Raw genomic sequence first — 21,549 nt, 5'->3', positions numbered from 1 at the left:
GTACCACTGGCTTTCCTGGGCCTCTAGCTGATGGCAGAACTGGGACTTTTCAGCTTCCATAAGCCAGTTCCTTACAATCCCCCACCCCCCCCCCCCCGCACCCGCAACACACACACACCTCTCTTTTATCCTGACTACATTCTACATTGGGTAGTTTTTTGTTGTTGTTGTTGTTGTTGGTTTTTTATGTTGTTGTTTTTTTAGGGTTTACAATGTGTTAAACATATGCTAAGAGCTTTTCTGGCTTATTCATTTAATCAGTATACTACATTGAGATAGGTACTATTATCATCCCCAATTTACTACTGAGAAAACCAAGGCATACTGAGGTGAGGTAAATTGCTTAAAGGCATACGACTTATGAAAAATAGACTGTGAATGAAACTCTAGAGTCTGACTCCAAAGTTTTCCATCTGAAACATGCTTTTTCATCTCCTAAAGTAGGCACTCAAAAAGTCTGATGAACAAATTAATGACTAATAAATGAATATAAAGAAAGGCAGGATGGAAAAAAGGAGGCAGAGAGAAACAGTTGTATGTTCCTTTATAAGGATAAATTTGAAAATTCAAAAACCAGGTGATTTCTTGCTCAAATTATTAATTTTTTTTGGCTGTGGTCATAATTTTTTATGGTGTTTTAAAAATTCTGGTCTAGCTGGGCATCATGGCACATACCTGTAATCTCACTGACTTTGGAGGCTGAGGCAGGAGGATTGCAAGTTTGAGGCCACCCTCAGTAATTTAGCAAGACCCTGTCTTCTTAAAAAAGTAAAAAGGGATAGGGATGTAGCTCTGTGGTAGTACCCCCAAGTACCAGCCCCAGTATTAAAAAACTTAAATATAATTTTATTCAATTTTATTTTAACTTTAATTAAAATCCTGGTCTGAAGAATTACAAATTCAAGCTCTAGTTCCAAGTAACCACTTACTAATCATTTGGCATCAGGCAAGTTACTTAATCTCTCTAGGTTAGTTTCCTCATATGAAATTAGAATAATAGAACCTGCCTCTGGGTTATGAAATACCTTGGGATCTTAGGGACTGTTTTTATATTACAGGGTTCAATCAAGTTCCCAGAGGAAGAGAAGGGAGAGAGCAGATGGGTGGACACTTAGTATTCAATCTCTCACAAGAATATATAGTTTATTCATGAGAGGTCCTCCATTATAGCTTCTCAGGTCTACCCAGAAGGTCTTGCTACAGCTGTACCCTTTCTGGTCCCAGGGGAAAGAGTCTCAGATGCAGGAATCCAAAGATGCTAGCCAATGAATCAGGAAATGTGATCTATGGAGGCTGTAACAGGCAATACAAAAGCCAGCTTCTGAAGGCTGTGGCTGCAGGTGGGCCTACTTAAATCTAAATATCACCTTTGTTAATTTCATTCTGTTATTTCTAGATCATTGTGTCCTTAGCTTCCCAAGGCCTAAGAGTTGGAAGCAAAAGCTCAACAAAATCTAATAATGCAGGAAAACACTTTGAAAATTGTAGAAAGAAAACTGTTGGTGTCTGAAATGCCTGCTATAATACCAAGTACATATTGTTAGGTTGACAATATTGCTATAAAATATAAGATGCTATTAGAACTAATAAACACACCTTTGTCATTCTCATCTACATATATACTCATTCCTTTTATTTGTTCTTCCTGATGATGAATGATTGCCAACTCACCTTGCCTGACTGCCCCCTTACACACACACACACACACACATTAAGCAAAAGAAGAAAAGCAAGTAAATGTAGCCTGGTGGGCCAGGCCTTGCACTTTCTCCTGAATTATCTCAAACCTGAGGATGTCTTCCAGCTGCTGCCACCTGTAAAGACTGGCAGAACTGCTGAAGGTCCCTGAAAGAAGGCCCATGCCTGAAGCCTGTAAATGTTTGATCACTGTGTAGAGTAGTTATATTGTAAGGTTTGAATACCTAGTAACAGTTAAGAAATTTTTGCTTATAGACTTTTGGCTAGTGGAATTAAATTAACATTTCTAACATCTCTATCTTGTTCCATTACCAACATTTTTGAAGAATTAAGTACAAAGTGTTACATAAACCCAGTGCTGACTGTTCATTCAGATTTTTCAGATCAGACCTGATTTCAAACACTCTGGATACTATAGTATTAATTGGCACTTGTCAGAGTCACTTGAAATGTTGGGAGTTTCTCAGTATAGGTGTGAATAAGGATAGTCATGCAGATATGGCCTCAAATGGACAGATTAAATTGGGGTGGGGGTTGGCAGTTGTTTAAAAAAAAAGTAGACTGGGTATGTAGCTCAGGGGTTCAATCCCCAATACTACAAAAAAAGGCGGAGGAAGAAGGAAGAACCACAATAATGCCCTACAATATGTGCCTGTTACTCTCCCATCTGCTCTTCACCATTTCCTGCATAGCAAGTTATTTGCATTTCACAAAGTCGGAGGTTTGAAGTGATTAAGTCATTTGTCTGACTTTAATTTTTAAACCACTGTTTCCTCATTGTCATCAAGGCTATTTAAATATACCCACAACATTTTTTGAAAAAAGACTTACCTTTACCATAAAGAAGCAGAAGTAGGTTGACAGACACCAAAAAGAAACACATTCTGTGAGAAAAGAGAGAGAGAGAGAGAGAGAGAGAGAGAGAGAGAGAGGCAGAACATTTGTTTCACTTAAGAGTGTGGACTATCATTACCAGAGTCACATGCTGCTGGGTAGGATGAAGGGCCTCATGGGCACTACCTTCAGTCCCCATGACCACCAGGGCACACCTGGCAAACAGACACTTCCAGCACCTCAGTATTTCATGTGGGAATGTCATCTAAGCTCACTCCACTGATCCTGGGCAGGTTTGTTTTGCCATATGAACTTGGAACTTTATTTCTATAATAAGTAAATCTGTCTCTATAGATGTGCCACAGTTAAATTATTTGGATCCAAGGTCAGCCCTGAAGAGGATATTTGAGGGAACACTGACAGCATCCCAAGCAACGTTCACTGGCCTCTCTGGATGTTTCTGGGGCAAGTGGAGGTGGAGGAGTGATAACTACAGATACAGGTGTATCTGGGAAGTTAGGGACCAATATTTCCCAAACAGAAAAAAAAACAAAACGTGACAACACTAAACAAGACTGCCCAGCCAAAGCTGCACTTTAATGGGAATGATTTTTAAGGGGCCTAGGACAGCTCTGGAATGGGGTGGGAGAAAGGACTCAGGGAACACTCACCTCCTTTGAGAAGCTCTAACCCAAATGCACAGCTACATGGAGGTAAAGCCACTGACACTTGTAAGCTGAAGCCAGCTTCCCTCTATGGCCTCATCTCCCATACTATACACTCCTCCAGTACCATTCCAATGTCACAGTGCTCTCCAAACCCAGGCATATCCTGCATCAGCATCACTACTACTCACTTATTCAAAAACTCTGCCCAAGTAGTCCTCTCAAAGCCCTTCCAATCCCATATCCTGTTAATCATTCCTTCTTTACCTTGAACATACTTTTATTATTGCGTGAATCACATTGTACACCAACGATTTTTTTTGCATGTTCTTTTGTCCATTGTTATTTCAAAGAAAGAAAGGTGAGATCATCTTACCTTCTCAGCATATTTTCTTGCCTCTTCTTCTTCCTGTTATCTATTATGGACAGGGGGAAACCCCACCACAATCCTCCAAGTCTAGTCATAATAATAGCAACTGTATGTCAAATGCTTACTAAAGCCAAGTTTAATCTTCAAAATAAGACTATAAATAGGTACTATTATTATCTCCATTTTATATTTGAGGAAACTAAGGCAAAGAGAACATAACAGTTTCACCCAGGGGCACACAGAGTTAAAACTCCCACACTTTAGCTGAAGCATGTACATTCTCCCTAAGCTCTGTCCCAACAACCTCTGCACTTCATGCACACACTCCAGGGAGCCCCATCTCCCAGGGTGACCATCAAAAGAACAGGAAGTTCATGGGCTGATTTAGCAGATGATTTTGTGGAATATTACAATAAGTTTCTTTCCTACGGGCCTGTTAGACCCTGGAAAATATGTGATCTGCGGGTTGAATATTAACAAATACAGCAGTCTCAGAACAGGAGATAAAGCAGCAGTGCTTGCCAGCCAATGACCAAAGAAAGCATTTCTAGGGTCAGTGGTACAAGTGTTTAAAGACTCTTTGGCAAATCTATATACACTAACGAGGAATATGAATAGTGTTTGAATTAATCTATTTATTTAGAGAACACCTCTCCATGGAAGGTATACTAAATTATTTTAAAGACATATCTAAACTAATACAAATTAAAGGTAATATGGCAGCTAGCAGCTACTAGAGTTATAGAAACTTAATTGAGAGAAGGACTACAGTCAAAGTAAAAAAAAAAAGGTGTAGGAATATGCCTTTCAACTCAATAAAATCTCATTATCTTTTTCCAAGATATAAAAGTTTTTCATCATTATGAAAAACAAAAATCCAAAGGCCTTTCGGATTCCCCCATCCCAGTCAGATATGATCTTTGCTCCTCTGCATTTCTACTGCATTTTTTACTGCTATATAATATTCTCACTCATTTAATAAAGTTTACATGTAATGATCCTAATAGTAACACAGGTTTATTATAAGTTCTTTTAAAAAAATAGAAAAAATAAAGAAGAATATTAAACCCACTTTTAATTCATCATTCAGAAGACCACTATTACCATTTTTGATTATACTTTCAGGCTTTTTGATGGGTATCTTTTTTAAAAAATCAATTTGTATATACAGTTTAGTGTTCAGTTTAATTTTCCTCATGGCAGTATTTTGTGAGTATTTCTCCATAGTAAATATTGTTATAATATGATCTACTTTGTCTTATGGTTATTTATTTGTACATCTCATCACCCCTATGAGGCTACAAGTTTCCTAAGGCAGAGCTAGGTCCTCCTCGCCTTTCATGTATCCATCATGGTGTTCCATACATTGTAGGTCCAATAAGTGTTTCTTGAATTAACTAAATTATATTGAATCTTGCATAAGATTCTTAAAAAGTTTCACTATATAACAGGAAAAATTAAAACAACAAAAGCCAAAAACATAAAAGACATTCATATGCTATTCAAGACAAGTATAAATTATGCAAATACAGAAAATTCCTGCCCTGTACCTGGGTCATGCCTTTAGGGCTTAAACCCTTTTCATCTCTGGCTTGCAGAAAAACAATGAACAGTCTATATACTAGCTCTAATGTGGTGACATAAGCATAAAGAACCAGGTACACAATTAGATACCTCAACATTTTTGTCACACTGTCATTCATCTGACTCTCCTGTTCACAATCATGGCTAATAATATCTCCCAAATAAATATTCCCTTTATGGAAAGAGCTTACCTATATCACAGCTTGTCCCTCTGATTCAGTCAGGTGAGAAGCAAGTGAGGTGGAGTCAGGAGTCAATATGTCTTTGAAGGGATAGTTGCGTGACAGTCCTTAGGGAAAGGGTTTAGAGATAATGTTATTACCATTGCCTCAAACCCTTAGCAAAGAGCTCCATGAGACATATGTCTAAAGCTATATTTGTAGGTGAAAAAAGGTATTACAATTTCAGAAGATAGGAACTAAACAAACAACATAATATTCAATGCTGGGAAATTATTCTGCAACCATTTTTTTAAAATTACATTCTTGAGGCATAATTAAATAACACGTGAAAATGCTTTCTACACAATTTTGGAAAAATCTGAAATATAAAATTTAATACACATATACACATATGTATGATTTCAACTTTGTGGAAAAAAATATGTGCATAGGAAAGGAAGAAAATACACCAAAATGTTAATAGTTTTTATTTCTGAAAAGTGAGATTGTGTATGATTTTAGTGTTCTTATTACATATCTCTAAATTCTGTACAGTAATTTTTTGTATTTAATTATAATAAATAATTTACAATTGTATAAATGAACTAATGGAAAATACAGATCTAATATACCTAATGGACAGGGAGGAAGGGTACAGGCAGGAGTATGCAAACAAGATTTGTTCTTTATTCTCTTCCTCTTATTGATAAGCATGGTTTGTGTCTCCTGTTGGAAGCCCTGTTAACCTTTAGGTTCAAGTTCAGTAGTGAGCAGTTCTACATTAGGGTTTCCTTCCATCTCCCATTCCCACAGCACATAGATTACTATCTGGATCTTAACTTGGTTGACATAATTCTGACACTTAACATAGACCAGGTGAACTGTAGATGAGGGTTTAAGGGAATACTTCTTTTGGTAAATCAACTTATTAGAATAGGGTGAATAAAATGCAGACAAGAATAATAGGCCCCCTTATGGGAACTGGCATCAGGATGTATTGTTTTTGTTTATCCCCTAGAGCATCTAGTACATTTTCTACCAAAATAACTGCAGAATGGAATGGAATGGAATGAAATAATTGTAATCAATTCATGTCACTTCTCAAACTCATGCTACAGGGCTTGAAGCTTCATGTACATTTGACTTTTACCCTGAGGCAAAAGAGGAACATACTGATTCAAACTCAGTATTGAGAAACCGTGAAGAGTACTTTGTACTTAGATATAAGTTTAATTCTATAGGTGCCACATTCTTCAGACTACCCCAAATCTTTACATGAGCTAATAAGGAGATGGGATTTGGTCCTCCTAGGAAAAGAATTGGAGATGATCCCTCACCTGGTACACATACCTTTCTCCATGGCCTAGACAAACCTATTGCCTCAAAGTTTATTGTTCCTCTTCTATACCACATCATACCAGTATACTTAAGATTTGGGGACAAAGTTACAATTTTAAATATTTTTTTTTCATTCTCCCAAGAATGACAAAACTTAGTGATTGTAACTACCAGCACTAAGCTTGGCTGCCAATCCAGACTACTAACTCTTTCTCAGACATATAATTTTCTCCTTGTTTTGGCCACTCTTTCTCAAGGAATGCCTTTCCTGCATAGCCTTTCTCTCATTGGTTAGGGGCTTGGGAAAAATAGACTGGGCAAGCCCTTGCTGTAGTGCTGGCCCGCCATCGCCATCACTGCTGTTGGAGTTGACCCTTGCACTGCTGCTGCAGTACAAATGTGACTTCCAACATTTTTATTTATCTTTCCCTTTTCTTTTCAAAGATATAACTACAGATCAGATACTAAGGACCTTTGTCACAAGCTATGCATGGGCTGTAGGTGTGAACTATTGTGCATAGTAGCCACTTGAGGGGATAGGCCTGGCATTTCGAGCTCCCTGTCAGGAAGTGATTACATGATGCACGTGTCCTCCCCCTCAACTCTGCCTAAGATCCTACACAGCACCTGAGATGGGTGTTACTTGCCAAGATGTCAATCAATCTGCTGACCACAGGACATCACGAAGCAAGACACCACCCTTGACACCTTATCTCTGCCTCAATGTCCCCGCTATAAAATAAAGAAATCTTGGGTTCAAACTCTCTTTTCCAGCGCTCTCTTTCCAGTGTGGAAGCTGACCCTTAAGGTCACAGAGCCTCCTGCAAACTACTCTCTGTGCTGTGTGATTTTTCACCCCTTTCTTAGTTTAATGTTGCAGCCGGCTCTTTTAAACCCAGTTGTCTCCTCTGCGTGTGTCATGGGCGAGAAACCTTCACTGATGTAGTTTTTGGAGGAAAATGGGTGGAGTGAAGCGTTGGGGGGGGTGTGTGGGCGCACGCGCGTTTTGGGAGAAAATTTTCACTAATTACAGCAGGCCAAATGATCCTTTTTCTCTGAATTTTGATAATATTTGACTCTGTATGACAGTTACAAGTGCTACTTTATATTTTAGTTACTTTGGGTTAATTTTTAAAATAATTAATATACTAGACAATTTACCTAAAGTGTACAGTTAAGTGGGTTTTAGTGTAGTGATACAACCACCATCAAAATGTATAAGAACAATGTCACTACCCCCCAAAAAAACCCTGTACCTCCTAGCACTCAATCCCCTTTTCCCTTCATTCTAGCCCTTGGCTGCCACTAATCTACTTTCTGTCTCCACAGATTTGCCTGTTTTGGATATTTCATATCAATAAAATCACACAATGAGTTCTTTAATGACGGGTTCCTTTCACCTATATGTTAGCATAATGTATTCAAGATTCACCCAAGTTGTATCAGTACTTTATTTTTATTGCTGAATAATGTCCCATTGTATGAACACATTACTTCTTGTTCATCCTTTATCAGGTGATGGATATTTGGGTTAATTCTATTTTTTTGCTATGGAAAAACTGATGCTATAAACATTCATGTACAAATTTTAATGACGACAATTTTCATTTTTCTTGGGTCTGTATCTTGGAATGGAACTGCTGAGTTATATGGTAACTCCATTTTTAAAACCTTTTTTAAAAAACAATGAGCCAGATTGTTTAAAAACAATGAGCCAGATTGTTTTCCAAAGTGACTATATCACTTTTCATCTCACCATCAGTCCATGAGGGTTGTGATTTCTTCACATCTGCACAAGCATTCATTATCAATTTTATTTTAGCACTCTTAGTGGGTATGAATGGTACCATACTGGCATTTTTATTTGCATTTTCTTGATGGTTAATGATGCTGATTATGTTTTTATGTGCTCATTGATGATTTGTATTATGTTCTTTTGAAAAAAGTCCATTCAGATCCTTTTCCTTTTTAAAACTTTTTTTTTTTCTCAATGGTTTCATGTTTGCTCTGTTCTTACACAGCGAATCTCTTAAAGGCAGTGATTTTATCTGTATAAAACCATGAACACTGTTATAGTATGTTGGTATCCAACTCCATCTGTTTATAGTATGTTGGTATCCAACTCCATCATAACTGTATGACTTGGCCAATTAATTTTTCCATACCTTTGTTTTCTTGTCTGTAAAATGGGGATAATAAAACCTACTTTATAAAATTAATGTGAGGATTAGATAAAATAATGACTCCAAGGCCCCTAGCACAGTATTTAGCACTTAGAAAATAACTAGTAGATGTTATCTATTACTTTCTATAATAGTTATACTTTCTAATAGAATAGTTCAGTTTCTTAAACAACAGGTATTTAGTGAGAATTTAGTATTTAGTATTTTCTATTTATATGTTATAATTATAATCAAAATAAGATTATAATTCATAATGTAAATATATTTAGTATAGTATTTAGGTATTTAGGGTGAACAAAGTTGGAGACTAAATTATTTAGTAATTTATTGCTAAAGTTATGACTAGCTTTCTAGGAAATTTCAAACACCCTAATTATGGAACATAGACTGAGCAAGTGGATAAAATTAAGATACTTCTTATTCATCCTTTATCAGGTGATGGATATTTGGGTTAATTCTATTTTTTTGCTCAAACTCCCCAAACAAGACTTTTCTACGGTCTTCTAAGTCTTCTAAGTCCCTAAATGGAAGGAACTCAATGGGAGTAGTCACGAGGATGGTTTCACAGCTCTAACATATGCTTAGACAAAGATACCCAGATCCAAAAATATCATCGTTATTTGAGTCTTTAAAATAAAGAGAGCTCAAACTTCAAAAGAAGCCTGTTTTGGGTAAAAATATTCAGGAAGCCATCTTTTTTTTTTTTTTTAATTTTTTTTATTGGTTGTTCAAAACATTACAAAGCTCTTGACATATCATATTTCATACATTAGATTCAAGTTGGTTATGAACTCCCAATTTTACCCCAAATACAGATTGCAGAATCACATCGGTTACACATCCACATTTTTACATAATGCCCTATTAGTAACTGTTGTATTCTGCTACCTTTCCTATCCTCTACCATCCCCCCTCCCTCCCCTCCCATCTTCTCTCTCTACCCCATCCACTGTAATTCATATCAGGAAGCCATCTTAATCTATCAATTCTTGAGGAGCAAACTGCAGCGAAGGAAGTAACTGCTGATAACCAAACTGGCAGATCTTAACTGGTAGGTTGAAAACTTAATTTAGGCGTCTATAAACACAAAAGATGACTGACTCCTCATGATGGATTGGAAGCCTAGAGCTCCCTCTGCCTTCAATACTGCCTTAACAGATAATTATTGTCTTTGATTTTGTTTTGTTTTTGAGATTTGAAATAAAAAAATCAATATTCTTTTTCCTACTATGGTAAGAACACAGAATTTTAAACCGTCCTTGGGCAATATGGATAAGCCAGAGTGAGAGGGATTCAGCAGTAGAAATAATTCAAAATGTTGAGTCACAGGCTAAACAACTGACCTTCATCTGATAAGCAGTGAAGAGATATGGGGTCAAAGCAGAAAGGAAAGATATGAACTGAAAAAAAAAAAAAAGAAAAGCAGCAGTGCTTTAGGAAGCTAATCAGAATCAGAAGGTATAACTATTACAGAAAGTAATAGATAACATCTATTAGTTATTTTCTAAGTGCTAATTCCTAGAAGGGAGGTAGGAATCTAGACTTGGAGGCATGTGGTCTTCATATAACTTGGAGATAAATAGGACAATAAGCATAAGTCTGGGGCAAGGAGAGTTTGGACCAACCTCTCAAATCCTTAACCCTTAAGCATGGAATAGTAAGGAGAAGAGAGCTATGGTTTATTTAGGAAATTGCCCAATCATAAGTAAAGATTATTTCAACTTTCTCTTTACCCTGATCATGATCTAACATGTAGCAAAGAGTGACTGACTACTATTATTATTACAGCTAATAATAATAATAATAATTGTCACTACTTATGGAGTACTTTGCGCTAGGTGGTAAGTTAAGCACTTTAGATTTAAGCCTTAAAATGATCCTATAAAACATAATATACTGAATAATGAGATGGCGAAATAAAGGGTTAAAGAGATTGACAAGATCAAGATTAAGAGAAATAGGATTTGCAGTGATGGGTGTTAAACTTAACCCTAGATAATGCATTGTTATCCCATTAGTCCTTCACACTCTCCAATCCTTCCTCTGCCCTCCTTCATATTTCCTTCAGCTAGCCACACACCTAACACTGTGAGGGCCCAAAGCAACCAAAGTTCCTTCACCTCCCTGAAGAGTTTTTATTACTCTCTAGGCTGACTGGATGGTTTCAAGGTCCACTGTAAGGATGCAGATTCTGCTTAATGTAGACCTATCTGGCTGAAGAGAGAAACAAACATGGTGGCTCAGACATAGAGGGTTATTACAATTAGGAGATTATCACATTAATCCAGATCTTAACAGAGCTGGCCTCAATGAAGCTGCACCTCCGGGTCATTCTGGATATAAGATGGTTCTGCTAAGGTCCATCTTAAGAACTGTATTTTATGAATCTTTGTATTTAGGTTTCACAATTGACAAAAATTAGCCATGTTACACATGTCTGTTTCTTCCTGGTCTGCTAATAACTGCAATTTCCCTATGAGTTCCTTGAATTACATTCTTGGAAAGAATGAGAAACACACACACCATTGCTCCTCTTCATTTGGATACTGCCTTACAAGTAGTAAGCCACCAGAAAGTCTGTTGATGGGCTCACCTTTATCAGATGCCCACCAGGGTCATGTGGTTCAAGCATGACATCCCAAATTTTGTTTGTTCAAGTGCCTTTCAACTAAGTGATTCTACCTCAGTTCTGTTCTGAAGTCCACAAAATCCCTAATCCCCTAAACAAGTGCCCTATGATTCTAACAATTACAATATTCTCAAGTATCATAAATGGATAAATGCCATTTGTAATACTGACTACACACATTTGTAAGATCTTATTATTGCTTTGAATAAAGAATAAACTAGATTCAAGACAGCAGTGTGGTATAATGGAAAAATCATGAACTTTGGAGTCACACAGAACTAAGGCTGAATTTCTATTTTGCCTGTCACTTTCTGTGTGATACAAGACATCAAAATTTTTAAGCTTGAGTTCCCTTACTTTTTACCAGGTAGCCTCATTCACTATTATTGAGGTTATCTTGGCACCATTAGTTTTATTGATTTGCAATCTTAACTCTTATTTCTACATTCAAATTATTTTCTTAGTTTATGGTACATTCCTGTCATTTTACTTTTTTTTTTATTACAAAGACATTTTTAAGAACAAAACTGTATTATTTGAAATACTTTCAATTTCACATATTAGAGTCAGTACTAAAATGTGGTTCTGACCCCAATAAGGTACATTCTTTAAAGAACACTTTTTAAAAAGATACTTGTAGGTCACTTGTTGGTTTTTAAAAACATTCTATCCATGGAGTGTTAAATTGATAAAGTATAATTTCCCATGACCACAACTCAATTGGAAATTAAAAGTTTGGCTATAGAGTAGGAGGATTTAAAGTTTCTCATACAAATGACTGTCAAGAATAAAAGCTACTTTCGCCAGGCATGGTATTACACATCAGCAATCCCAGCAACTCGGTAGGTTGAGGCAGGAGAACTGCAAGTTGGAGGCCAGCCTCAGCAACTTGGTGAGGACCTAAGCAACTGAGGGAGACCCTGTTTCAAAAAAAGAACTGGGAATGTGGCTTAGTGATTAAGCACCCCTGAGTTCAATCTCTGGTACAAAAAAAGAGGGTATGTGTTACTTTATTAAGAGGAAGGCAGCTTACTGGCATTGATTATGGATAATTATTAACTTTCATTTGCATAAGGCTTGTAAAAAAAAGCTATGTATTTTTTTTCTCATTTCTGTAAATTACAAAATGTAATTTCAGGAAAAAAATTAATTTGGGACAAGGATGAAAATATGTTAGTTGGAATTACTAAATTAATGCCAGAGTTAGGATTTTCCCAGTTAAACTGTAATTTCAACTTGCAGTAAAATCTTAATACTTTCTGAATTCTCGACTAATTATTTTGAGCTATCTCAAATCAAGGAACTTCCTCTATTGACTTCCTAAATGCATTCCTAGTCACCATAACTTAGACCAAAAACCACAGACGTGCTTCTCCAATTACGATGGGCAAAAGTCCTTACTTGGTGCACGATACTTTTGTTATACCTTTTTCAAAAAACAGAAAACACCATCACAAGCAACAAAATACTGAAGAGCAAGCAAGTATTCCATACTTGAAGGACGGGACAACTGAAATCAAATAAAATTCCTTTCCAAGGATGGAAACTAAGTAAGAATCCAGAGGTTCTGATTCTAATCCAGCTGCCTCCACCCTTTGAAGAGGGCTTTACTGTTCTCCAGACTTTAAATTCCCGGGGTTTGCGGTCAAGGCCGTATTCTCACAGAATACTAGACTAGGTGCCCAACTTCTAAACCCACAAATGAGTGGGTGTCGCACCGTGACGCGCGAACCTTCAAGCCCAGATACGCAGTTCTTGGGTTGTTTACGGAGGCAGTCCTGGATAGGTCATTGGACTCCAGGGGTTATAAATCGCGGCTGCCGAAATCCGCCAGGCTCAGAAAACACCCAGGTGGCCCAAGGCCTCCCGCAGCTGGACGTAGACGGTCCACGCCGCGCGCCACGTGAGGCTTAGCCCGCCCCCGAGCAGCGCGCGCACCCGACGCCTCGCGTCGCGTGACTCCTCCGGGGCGCGCAGGGTTAGCGCCTGCCGCGCCACTTCCGACTCAGCGCTGGGTTCAGGTTCCGGGGCGCCGCCGAGCTCTTGGCCTGTGGGTCGCGAGCGGCGCTCTGCGGAAGCCGGCGCCAGACAGGCGCCGTCCGGCGGCCCGGATGGAGGAGGCCGGAGCAGTGGTGGCCACTACCGGAGAAGCGGAACTGAACTGGTCCCGCCTCAGTGTGTCCGCTGAGACGCTGGAGTCGGAGCTGGAGGCGCGCGGCGAGGAGCGGCGCGGCTCTCGAGAGGCGTTGCTGCGGCTGCTGCTGCCCCATAACCGTCTGGTGTCACTGCCACGGGCTCTGGGCAGTGGCTTCCAGCACCTCCAGCTGCTGGACGTGAGTGGTAACGCGTTGACCGCGCTGGGATCAGAACTGCTTGCGCTGACCGGCCTGCGCACGCTGCTGGCAAGAAACAACAGGCTTGGCGGGTCAGGCGCGCTACCCAAGGGCTTGGCCGAGTCGCCACTCCGCCACAGCCTCCAAGTGCTCAATCTCAGCGGCAACTGCTTCCAGGAGGTGCCCGCCTCTCTGCTGGAGCTGCGTGCGCTGCAGACCCTCAGCCTGGGCGGCAACCAGTTGCAGAGCATCCCAGCCGAAATCGAGAATTTGCAGAGGTGAGCGGGCCCCAGTCGGAGGGTGGGAGGCCTGGGGCGGGGTCTGGGAGCCTGTGGCGCCAGGCCTGAGCGCCAGGCATTTGTGGAAAAACCGTCTTGCAGGCTCTCTTTAACAGTTGAATAGTGAGTACTGCTTAGCCATCTCCGCGACTTGTGAGGATCTAATAAGATTAGGAGTCACAAGAGTTTGGTTTGGCCCGTGCAGATTTTGGAGGCAGTTTTGCTGATGTTTTCCTTGGGTCTAGGGAATGATCTCAACTGTGTGGATACTCATAAACAAATACAAATCTGAGGTTACCACTTCCTTGCTCAAAAGTCTTCCATGGCTTTCCATGCTTGAAGATCAGAGTACGTGCCTTTTAGCGTGGCATACAAAGTTCTCCAATCTGACCCTTCTTGTCACTATATTTCCAGCTCCTTTTTATTTATTTATTTTCTGTTGCAACCCCTAACAATATGATTTTGTAGAGTTCAGTAAAACATGCACTTTCAGTATGTAGGGAAGGTTGCTTGTAGGTCCCGACACTGGTAGGCGCACACTAAATATGTGCTTACGGATGCAGAACCTCTGTACATGTGCTGTTCCTTTTGTCTGGAATGTTTTCTTAAGTTGGAAAAGTCTTATTTGGTTTCAGAACTTATCTCAAGGATCGCTTCTGTGATACCTTTCTTTGCTACTCCCTGAAAAGAGTAATTATTGATAAATCGTACTTTCTCTGTAGATCATCCATCTCACCATTGCATTGACCTTATTAAATGTAATTCCTTGTTTACAGAAATTATCTGTCTTGCCTGCTAGATTATTTAATAAATGTATGTTGAATTTAATGGGAGGAGAGAAACGATAATATAAGTGCCCTGAAGGTGCCCTGGACAAAAGCAGAAAATAGAGCAATGAACTATCTTTCATCTGTAAAATGTTTTCACCTCCTTTATTGGATTTTCAGAGAACAGAATGCTAGAGCTGGAAGGAACCTCAGAGTTAAGTGTAGTGAGACGAACATTTGCCTGGGAGTAAGAACTCTTGGTTCTTAAGCCTTAGGCAAAAGTCACTCGACATATACTAATCATAGTTTCCTAATCTGCAAAATGTGACATTTGGATAAGATAACCCTTCATTTACTCCTCAGCTGATATTTATTGAGTACTTGCATGTGTCAGGCACTATCCCAGGCTGTGAATTACAGTGAAGAACATGATCCTGCCCTTATGGAACTAATATGCATACTAATAGAAGAGACAGACATTAAACAACTAACTATAAACCTCAGTATTTAACTACAGTGATTATGAGTTTTATGAAGATGCACAGAGTGCCTTGAGACAACATAACAGAGGGACCTGGCTTATTTTAGTCCTTGGACAAGTGATATTTTAATTGAGCTTTGAAATGAAGAGTTAAGAATTAACTAGGGGGCAAGGGTGGTGGGATCACAGTGCGTGTGAAAGTCCAGAGGCAATAAGGAGGGTGACTACCAAATATGAAAAATAAGCAAAAGAGAAAGTGGCAAATATAAATTTAAGTCTCTCAAGCCATTTTTTATCTCGAAGGCCATGTTAAGTTTGGATTTTATTCTGAGTGCACATATGTCTTGTTGCTGTGTAAGAGTGGAGTAGGGAGAGGCTGAAAAGGTAAGAGGAGATTTAGAGGGCTGGTTAGGAGATCATTGTAGTAGGATGAGAAGTAACCTATACCAGGGTTTGCTAGGAGAGAAGGTAAGAAATAGAAGGGGAGGAAAAATAATTAAAGGTTAAAATTTATAGGATGTGGTTCCTTTTAATTTTCGTGTTGGGTAATTCCAACTTTCTCATTTGAATTTTCTCAGTATACTATGAGGAACCCAGGGCAAGCATTATTTCCATCACAGAGTAAAAGAAATAGGCAAAAAATCCCTGTCATAAATGCTTTAAATATACGTTTTTAATTCTTACAGTGATTCTATGAGATGACATACTCCCCCTATAAAGAAACTGAGGAAGAAACTGAATCCCAGAAAAATTAAGACTCAGGGTCAGTAAGTGGTAGAACTGTATTTGACCTCTGGGTGCTCTGACTCTAAACTTGCAATGGCGAAGTAGGACTAGAAACTCAATCTTTGGACTTCTGTTCTGTTACATCTGTACTAAGGAGAATTGGTCCAAGTTGTTCTCCTGGTTGACCTGATTTTCTGGGCTGACAACTGTGTCATGCGTGGCTCTAGGTCATTGTGTCTTTGGCTCAAATGTGTGGAATTTTTTATGTCAGTGTTTTTATTTTTAAGATGTTTGCTCTATTTCTCTTTATTGACAGAAATCAGCAAAAGTGTAGGCCATGTTCTAAATGTGAACTCTGGATGAATATAGGCTAAAAGAGCATGTAGAATTATATACTCTAGAGGTAGAAACAGCCTTGACAGTGATCTGATTCACTTCTTCCTTTTTACAGATGAGGAAACTGAGATTTCACAGTAGTTACTTGTTTTTTTCTTAATTCTTTTTAGTTACACCAGTAGAATATATTTTGACATAGCATACATACATGGAGTTCCCATTCTTGTGGTTGTACATGATGTGGAGTTATACTGGTCATGTATTCATATATAAACATAGGAAAGTTATGTCTAATTTATTCTGCTGTCTTTGCCATCCTCCCTTTCTCTCATTCCCCCTGTTCAATCTGGTGAACCTCCACTCCCCACCTCCCCAACTCTTCACCCCCACCTATTATGAGTCAGCATCTGCATATCAGAACATTAGGCCTTTGATTTTGGGGGGATTGCTTATTTCACTTAGCATGATAGCCTCAAGTTCCATCCATTTACTGGCAAATGCCATAATTTTATTCTTCTTTATGGCTGAGTAATATTTTATTATGTATATGTACCACATTTTTTTTATCCATTCATCTATTGAAGGGCACCTAGATTGGTTCCATAGCTTAGCTGTTGTGAATAGAGCTGCTATGAGCATTGATGTGGCTGTGTCACTATAGTGTCCTAATTTTAAGTCCTTTTAGTATATGCTGAGGAGTGGGATAACTGGGTCAAATGGTGGTTCTATTCCAAGTTTTCTGAGGAATCTCCATACTGCTTTCCAGAGTGGTTGTACTAATTTGCATTCCCACCAGCAATGTATAAGTGTACCTTTTCCCCACATCCTCACCAACATTTATCATTACTTGTATTTTTTTTTATATATCTTCATTTTTATCTGGTGCTGAGGATCAAGCCTGCTGCCTCACACGTTAGGCAGGTGGTCTACCACTGAGCCACAACCCCAGCCCTCATTACTTGTATTTTGGATAATTGTCATTTTGACTGAAGTGAGATGAAATCTCAGTGTAGTTTTAATTTGCATTTCTCTAATTGCTAAGATGTTGAGCATTTTTTCATATATCTGTTGACCTGACAGATCATAGTTCTTCTGTGAAGTGTCTGTTCAGTTCCTTTGCCCACTTATTGATTGGGGGTTATTTATTTTTTTGGTGTTAAGTTTTTTGAGTTCTGTATATGTCTTGGAGATGAATACTCTATTTGAGGTGCAGTGGCAAAGAGTTTCTCCCATTCTCTAGGCTCTCTCTTCATGTTCTTGATTGTTTCCTTTGCTGTGAAGAAACTTTTTAGTTTGATACCATCCCATTGATTGCACTTTTGGAGACTTGTTGAGGACTTCGGTTCCTAAGCCCACATGATGGAGATTTGGGTCAGCTTTTTCTTCTAGTAGGCACACAGTCTCTGGTCTAATGCCTAGGTCCTTGAACTACTTTTTCTAAACCCCTTCTCTGACATTTTTTCCACTGTGGTATCAATGGATTCTGTTATTGGAGTATCTTGGTTTGTTTGGGACGATTTGTTCCCTTGCTTTTTCATGTTATTTGTGTGTCTACACATCTAACAGCATGGATCTGAGGCAGTAGGTTATACCCTGTGGACTTACAATGTCCCCAAAGGTTTTTAGTACCTTACTGTTTAGGTGGAAACAAATAATAACAACAACCAATGCAAACAATAAACAGCACAAAATCAAGTAGTTCCTGTTATGATGTCTACAATGTTAATTATCACAATAAATAAATGATATGATCAGTTATTGCCTGCAATAAAACAGCAAGTTTGTAAAAGGGTTTACAGTTTCAAATGGTGGACAGGGAGAAATCAGAAGTGATAGATGTGGTGATTATGAGGAAGGAGGACAGAAGTAGAAGTAAAAAAAATTGAAGGAAGAGTACAAGAGAATAGAGATTGGCTATTAGCAGAAGAGAAAGAATCGGGAAACAGGTAAGAGAAAAATAAGTAAAAATTTTAAAAAATTTAAAATAAAAATAAAATAACACAAAACAACTAAAACATGCAAATCGAACATCCTAGTCCTCAAGAAACTCATCCATGAAAAATAGCTGGCTTCAAAAATGCTAGAAATGAGGGGAAAAACAACAAATATGAGTATGTATAAATATCCATGCATCAATAAGGTCACAATTAAGCAGAGAAAAGAAAAAAGAAAGAAAAAAAGAGGAAAAAATATCTCCATGAAAAGTTAAAGAATTTCTGGTGGAGTCCAAAAGATTCTGTTTCTCTTCTCAGCATTTTTAGGGGTCCTGTGTAGTGTGAAACTCCACACTCTGGATTGCTGCAGTGAGAGAGGTAGTCCTACAAGCAGGGTTTAGGCTTAGGTGGGCTCCAGGCTCTTTGCTGACCACTTGTGTGGTGGAGGAGCCAATTCTTATCCCCTATGTGTTACCTGTGGGCCCCACATTTCCTGGGTCTTGGGTTCTTTCTCCAAATTCAATCTCTCCCACTCTTCCAAAAACCCCCACTAGAGGAGTCTTTGCCAGCAGGTCCTATAAGCAGCTGGATTGGAGGGGGAGGGGTAGAGCAGGGTGGGTTTCCAGGAGCAGTTGTCCCCTGTGTAAACCTCTCTCCATGTTTCATTTTCTCCTGGTCACATTAGCATACTCTGTTTCATGCACTGTGTGTTTACTGGGCCTGTATTTCCCGTCAGACGTGGATTTGCCAGGAATCAGCTCCCTCAACTGCAGGACCCCTCGCGGCAGCTACAAAATGGTTCCTTTCTTTGTCCTCTGCACACTGCCTGGAGAGATGGCGGCTTCTTTCCCACACAAGGAAGGATGTTGTGCAGTGTGCCTTTCAGTTTAGTTCGTCAGTGTTTTTGATCTCTAAATGCTCTGTACCCAGACAGCCTCAGGCCCTCTAAAAATGCTTGTTTCTCTAATTCCTTTATCCCTCCTCTTTGCTCCCAGAAGGACCACTCTGGCTGGTGCTCGTGGCTGAGGCTGCAGTAGCAGCTGTAGTGCTGAGGATTTCTTCTTTATTTTATTATATCCAACCTCCAGAGTCCCCAATCTGCTTTGAATGCCCAGTTTTAAATTCCAGTAATGCCGGCCCCTACTTTTTGTTGTTGTTGTTCACCCACTTTGCTGAGAAGGTGTCTGCTTTCTTGGTTTCACACCACAGAGTATCCAGGAAAGCAATTTCCTCTATTCGGCCATCTTGAAAACCCCCATTAGTGACTTGTTTGAAGCCAGATAGTGACAGTGAAAGTTCATGATTCAACCCTCAAAAACTAACTACCACTATTAAAATAATGCATTAAAGCTTCAGAAATGTAGAGGTACAGGTTCAGTCACTTAAACTAAGGTGGTTATCCAGGAACACCATCTTCTTTCAGAATATGTATGGATTCTCTAGGCCTCATTGGTAACCCTGATTATTGTATACTATGCCATGCTGCCTTTGAGCCAAATCTAGTATTTTGGCACATTAAGAAGATTCTGTCCTCTCTAAGAACAGTTTAAAAGTTATAGAACTATAAAATCCTTCAAAACTTTACCTTTCCCCACCCTTAATTATTCCACGAAGGAGTAACAAATATTATTGGTTTAGCTGGTGTCATTGACCTCTTCAGAGGTATGTATTTTTATACCTTGATGATCCTTTTCCCAAGTGGCAAAATTTTAGGGGGAAAAAAGATTTCTGAAAGATCACTTTCAAAGTATAACATAAGTAGGTATTAAAAATCTTATTGATTTTTATGATTAACTTCATTTTCCTGGAATAAATTTGGCTATCAGTGTGAACTATAAGGTTACAGATACAGATTCTATCAAAATGTAGATTCAGCAAATAAGTATAACTTGTTTGCTTTTATGTGGGCAAACTTTTTTTGTTTTATAATGCTGACAAAATAGGTATAATTTGTGTTTTAATCTATTTCTTCTTCTGAACTCTTACCTTTTATTCCTTTCAGCTTAGGCATTGACAGAGGAAAGGCTTAATAATTTATCACTTACTGGGCAATAGACTTCATTTAAGTAAATGAAAGCTTCAGGGCTTTTGGCATCCAGGATGCTAGATATTTGGAGAGAAGGTTTGAGCCAAGTGAGTTTCATTGGAACTTTCCCCTAGTCTTTTCTTAAGTAATATATTTTTCTGTTTGTGACCCTTCTTTCACCATTTGTTTGATGTGGTTTTAGAAGATAATTGTGACAAAACAAAAGCTAGAAATTAATGCCATGGAATGTTTTGAAGCTAGTGTACAACAGGCATATGTCTAAGAAAAGAGACAAGTGACTTGATTAGATGATAAATAGAACCTGGTAAAGTTTAGTCTCACATATTGAATTTGTGACTTTGTTTCCCTCTGACTTCTTTCTTAGTTTGGAGCAAGCACTAAGAAATGATACCTCTATGCCTGTGTCTACTTTTGAATGTACAATGAACTTTAAAATCCTGTGGGAAGTGATCGTATTTGAAAATTAATTATTTAATATAGGGATGCTATTTCAAGAAAAGTATTTAAGAAATTGTATGATTCTTACCTTTCTGTACTTCTGTTACTTGTCTTTTGCCTCTTGGTATATCCCTGTCTCATCTTCCTTTAACCAACTGTGGAACTAATGTACATTTTTATTGTACTTAACGTCATTTTTTGGGGGGGTGGAGAAGCAAAAAGCATTTTCTTCTTATACTTGTGGTTAAAGTTGATTGGTGCTGTGGAGCCTATTATTTTTTCAGTGGGTCATTGGTCCTTGATAAGAGAAAAGGCACCCGTTTTTAAGGATTGGAAAGGTAATAAACTTTTCAAGAACTAAATTTAAGATTGATCTGTTAATGCTAAACAGAAAGGAAAAGAAGAATTCATTTCATAAATTTAGTGAATAATTTTTTCCTATTTTCTGTCAGACAATAAACGAATAAATTTATGCTAACTCTAATTAACCAGAAGCACAGTATTATGAACATAACACTATAATTTTGCTTTAAATTCAGTAATAATTTACTTTCTAACTATGAAAAGGTATATTAGGGAAACATGCTTTAGAAATTTAGTTCCTATAAATTATTGAAAGATTTCAAGTCCATAGAACTTTGGAAATTATTTGAATTTGAAAGTGAGAAGCCCATAAGTTTACTATACTGGTTGTGTAATCTGATTAATGATACTCATGAATTGTAAAAGAGAATTTACAGTACATCA

The 21,549-nt window shown here is 38.4% G+C and overlaps 2 protein-coding genes across 6 annotated transcripts in view; one reads left to right on the top strand and one right to left on the bottom strand.

Annotated features, from left to right (window-relative positions):
* Nucleotides 1-13,384, bottom strand: part of LOC124101748 (butyrophilin-like protein 10) — a 24,248-nt gene extending 10,864 nt beyond the window's left edge. The window contains exons 1-3 of one of the 5 annotated variants that reach the window (XM_046457866.2): nucleotides 12,864-13,384; nucleotides 5,343-5,440; nucleotides 2,530-2,582 (exon numbers count right to left, since the gene is read on the bottom strand). In XM_046457866.2, the coding sequence (XP_046313822.1) occupies nucleotides 2,530-2,581 (52 nt within the window). In that variant the 5' untranslated portion in view covers nucleotide 2,582; nucleotides 5,343-5,440; nucleotides 12,864-13,384. The remainder of the gene's footprint in view (nucleotides 1-2,529; nucleotides 2,583-5,342; nucleotides 5,441-12,863) is intronic. The other 4 variants (XM_046457861.2, XM_046457863.2, XM_046457862.2 and 1 more) reach the window with 4 other exon arrangements.
* Lrrc58 (leucine rich repeat containing 58) overlaps nucleotides 13,330-21,549 on the top strand; it is a 23,606-nt gene continuing 15,386 nt past the window's right edge. Inside the window, exon 1 of the mRNA XM_046457860.2 lies at nucleotides 13,330-14,073. Within this exon, the coding sequence (XP_046313816.1) occupies nucleotides 13,574-14,073 (500 nt within the window). The 5' untranslated portion in view covers nucleotides 13,330-13,573. The remainder of the gene's footprint in view (nucleotides 14,074-21,549) is intronic.

The sequence above is a fragment of the Marmota monax genome, unplaced genomic scaffold (genome assembly GCF_021218885.2).
Source record: "Marmota monax isolate L192 unplaced genomic scaffold, Marmota_monax_Labrador192_F-V1.1 WCK01_AAM20220418_F8-fsc00052, whole genome shotgun sequence".
Lineage (NCBI taxonomy): Eukaryota > Metazoa > Chordata > Mammalia > Rodentia > Sciuridae > Marmota > Marmota monax.
This window is presented reverse-complemented; position numbering and strand designations above follow the sequence as displayed.